The sequence below is a fragment of the Oncorhynchus gorbuscha genome, unplaced genomic scaffold (assembly GCF_021184085.1).
Source record: "Oncorhynchus gorbuscha isolate QuinsamMale2020 ecotype Even-year unplaced genomic scaffold, OgorEven_v1.0 Un_scaffold_4525, whole genome shotgun sequence".
NCBI lineage: Eukaryota > Metazoa > Chordata > Actinopteri > Salmoniformes > Salmonidae > Oncorhynchus > Oncorhynchus gorbuscha.
The window spans coordinates 28,071-32,102 of record NW_025748524.1 but is presented as its reverse complement, the minus strand read 5'-3'; the positions used below and the strand labels follow the sequence as shown (position 1 = coordinate 32,102).

General features: G+C 42.1%; 1 protein-coding gene across 1 annotated transcript; it reads left to right on the top strand.

Moving 5' to 3' along the window:
• The first annotated feature begins 764 nt into the window (after positions 1–764).
• LOC124028619 (myeloid-associated differentiation marker homolog) lies at positions 765–3,830 on the top strand. The gene is made up of 2 exons (XM_046340640.1): positions 765–1,269; positions 1,497–3,830. The coding sequence occupies exons 1-2, from the start codon at positions 1,060–1,062 to the stop codon at positions 2,139–2,141; spliced, it is 855 nt and encodes a 284-aa protein (XP_046196596.1). The 5' UTR covers positions 765–1,059; the 3' UTR covers positions 2,142–3,830.
• Positions 3,831–4,032: the final 202 nt, after the last annotated feature.

Sequence of the window (4,032 nt, the reverse complement as noted above, 5' to 3'; positions counted from 1 at the left end):
TGCAAGGTAATTATTTCCAAGGTAATTATTTCCAAGAATGTTCATTGAAATGTTTTTTATTTAACCTTTATTTAACTAGGCAAGTCAGTTAAGAACAAATTCACAATGACGGCCTAGGAACAGTGGGTTAACTGCCTTGTTCAGGGGCAGAACGACAGATTTTTACCTTGTCACCTCGGGAATTTGATCTACCAACCTTTCGGTTATAGGATTAGCATTGAAAACATGACCAGCGGTCGGGAAATCATGTTATAAAGTGGCTGTAGACAACTTTAAAAACGTTTAAATTAATAAAATGACAGTAAAACAGTTCATCTATTTGTTTGCTGAGTAATAGTCTGAAATTCACCTTTGATGGTGAACTTTCTGTACTGCTACCATTTTCTCCCCAGTCATTTTCATTCAGGCGCTGGTGCAATGAATTTGTTTATTTTAGAATGCTTTTGCATTTAATTATTAAGCTATCCTAACCTCTGTTATCTTCAACCTAGCTTATGGGTACACTCGCAATGGCCGCAATCATTGACATGAATGAGGAGGCCCATTCTATTCACTCTATTTCTATGGGCTACACACCATCATAAACAGAGGAGGAGTTTGGCTCGACACAGGCATGCTCTGGTCTCCACAGCATGGGGAAGGAGACTTGGATAAGGCAGGAATGAGAGAAGGTCTTACCTCCCTTGGAATTGTAGTGCTTTACTGGAAGGTCCTTAGTCGGCAGGGGAATGCACAGAGAGACAAAGACGGTAGGAGAGGGAGGAGTGGAGATGTCAATGTGACACAGTGGAGAAAAGAAAGTGACACAGCAGAAAATGACTGGGTGAGCTTCCATGAAGAGGAGAATGTAAGTCTTTAAGAGGCAACATGAACACAGTTAATTGAATCAGTGATTCATTCAAATGTGAAATATGTGCATTTGGTAAAAGAGAGCAAAGGAGAGAGACAGAAAGAAGAACATTAGCCAGAAGAAAGAGAGAGGAAAACAAAAAGTCAAGGAACCCTTGGTGTGTGAACAGTCACCCAGTCCCTAGATAGATCCTTCAACAGTATCTCATCATGGTGAACCTGGACCTGAGGTCTCTCACCCTGCCGGTGGGCATCATCCGTATGTTGGAGGTGGTCCTCACCTGTATCACCTTCAGTCTGGTGGCCTCGGCAGGCCATGTGCTCTCCACACACTGGGACTGGTGCATGTTCACCTGGTGCTTCTGCTGCTTCTTCTCCCTCTTCATCCTCATCATGGAGTTCACCAGCTTCAGCGCCAAGGTGGGGATGTTTACTGTCTGGATTTGTTGGAATAGATTGGTGGGAGGGGGAATTTGTGGCTCACGTGTATCGTAGCTTATGTGTATCTGTCTTATATATTTCTAATGTCTATTTCTATTGTAAAGCAGTAGTAGCAGTTGCACGTTTTTCAGGAAAACATATTTTTCATGAAAACTTTTGGCCCTAGACATAACCTTTCCTCACATCTCCCTCCTCATCATCTCAAGGTGCCCATCTCCTGGGATGACTTCACCACGGCCTTCGCCGTGCTGGCCGCACTAATGTGTTTCACCTCCTCCGTCATCTACCCCACCTTCTTCACCTGCCCCACCTGCTACCGCCAGATTGCCGCCACCGTCAGCTCCCTACTCTGTTTCGGAGTGTACGCCGGCGAGGTGGTGTTGGCCCGCCTCCGGCCCGGTGGTGAGATCAGTGGCTTCCTGTCCACTGTCCCGGGCCTCCTGAAGATCCTGGAGACTCTGCTGGCCTGTATTATCTTCACGTCGCTGGATCCGGCAAGGTTTCTGTTTCATCCGGGACTGCAGTGGTGCGTGGCGGTTTATTCCCTCTGCTTCATCTTTGCACTCGTCATCATCTTCCTCACCGTCGGTCAGCTGCTGTCGCTCTTCCCCTTCTCGTTTGACAAACTGCTCACGGTCTATAATATTCTGGCCACCATGATGTACATGACTGCCACGGTCATCTGGCCGCTGTATAGTTTCGAGAACAACCCCCGGCCCGTTCCGTGTTCCCCCTGTCCCTGGGACAATCTGGTTGTGGTGACGTTCATGACCGTGATCAACCTGGTGATCTATATTTTGGATACGATCTACTCGATAAAGGTGGTCTTCTTCACATTGGATGAGGAATAGGCCAGATTCTCAGGAACCTTCACTCCAACTTTTCCAGAACCGGTCAATGACTGACACACTATCATATTGCACGGAGAAAATACTGTTTACTGAATAAGACACTCCAGCACGTTGGTCATCTTGATTCTCCACATATGGTTGAAAAGATCCATTTCATTTCTAGAGAATGAAGAGTTTATTTTCAAATCAATGACTGAGAGCTTGGAAGAAGAACATTTGCAGAACGTTGGCAGGACATTTGTTGATGTCTTTTGCCTCAGACACGTGGAAGATATTTAGTTATTCCTATAACACTGTAAATGAACTCTTATTGCAGATGAGGATTCTACAGGCAAGGACACACTGTTTATCACTTGTAGCTATTAAAGTGTGCAGTAGGAAGCTGAGTTAATGATTGATCGTATCGATTTCATAGAAATTAAAAACGACAAAACTTTGGATCCTGATGCAAATACAATATGAATGTCTAATTCCGTTGGGCCAAAGGCACTAGCAGCACTTTGTTTTCTGCCAATTGCAAAGGACTGTGATCTTATATTCATGTTGACCACTTCTTTCTTGGTTGTTAGACATGTTCTCTTGTTGTACTGCTAGTTGGCTCACTAACTGCCAGATAGTTGATTACCTGCTGAAGTGCTATGTGGACTGCACACTAAAAACAAATGGTTCTACAGTATATAATGCCAATTAATAGTTATTTGGCTCATAACAATAGTGTATCCTATTTTGGTACTATATAGAACCCTTTTTTTGAAGGTTCCATAAAGAACCATGTTCACAAGGTTATAAATGGAACTATTATGGTACTATAAAGAAACCTTTCCTAAGGTTCTAAAAATAACTTTAAAAAAGTTCTACATAGCACCAAAAAGGGTTCCGCTATCATTGCAACCCTTTTCGGTGCTATAAAGAACCCTTTTTAATGGTTATTTATAGAACCTTTATGGCGAATGGTTATATTAAATTAAGAACCTTTCTCAATCTCAAAGGTTGTACAAAGAACCCTTTGAAGAACCAGAAAGAGATATTTATTCTGGTTAGACATATACTGTTAAAATTCCATAGGTGTTGTTGAATCAGGTGTGGTAGCTCTGGAACAGCTGGGGTTCTTTGAGGAGAGAATTGAGAACTGCTGGTTTAGGTATTTTTAAAAGATTGGAGTTGGAAGGGGACTCAACTCAAGAACTGATCTTTCATTATGATGTTGACCTTTTCTTACAAGCCCATAGAATAGGGAGAGGTAATCAGAGAAAGTTTGTGTACAGGACAGGGGTCCTTCTCCATTGAAGTGTACCATCTTTCAGATGCAGACATAGGGTGCATTCAAAATGTCCAGTAGTGCACTATATAGGGAATAGGGTGCCATTTCGGAAGCATCCATAGACACTTCATTCTGTCTGCTTTTGAATGGGCTTGACGATTATATCCTCAAATTCATGAAAACACAGTCATGTAAGATATATAAAAACTGATATTTGTGTTTGTGGATGAATTTACTTCTGTTAGATGCTTTTCATTAACCTCTATGGGATCGGTGACCCACCCTCAGGATGGTTGAGTAAATGTGCGCTAATGTGATTAGCATGACATTGTAAGTAATAAGAACATTTCCCAGGACATAGACATATCTTATATGGGCTGAAAGCTTAAATTATTGTTAATCTAACTGCACTGTCCAATTTACAGTAGCTATTACAGTGAAATAATACCATGCTATTGTTTGAGTGCACAGTTATGTACTTAAAAATGTATCAATAAACCAGTTAGGCACATTTGGGCAGACTTGACACAACATTTTGAACAGTAATGCAATGGTTCATTGGATCAGTATAAAACTTTGCACATACACTGCTGCTGTCTAGTGGCCAAAATCTAAAGTGCTCCTGGACTC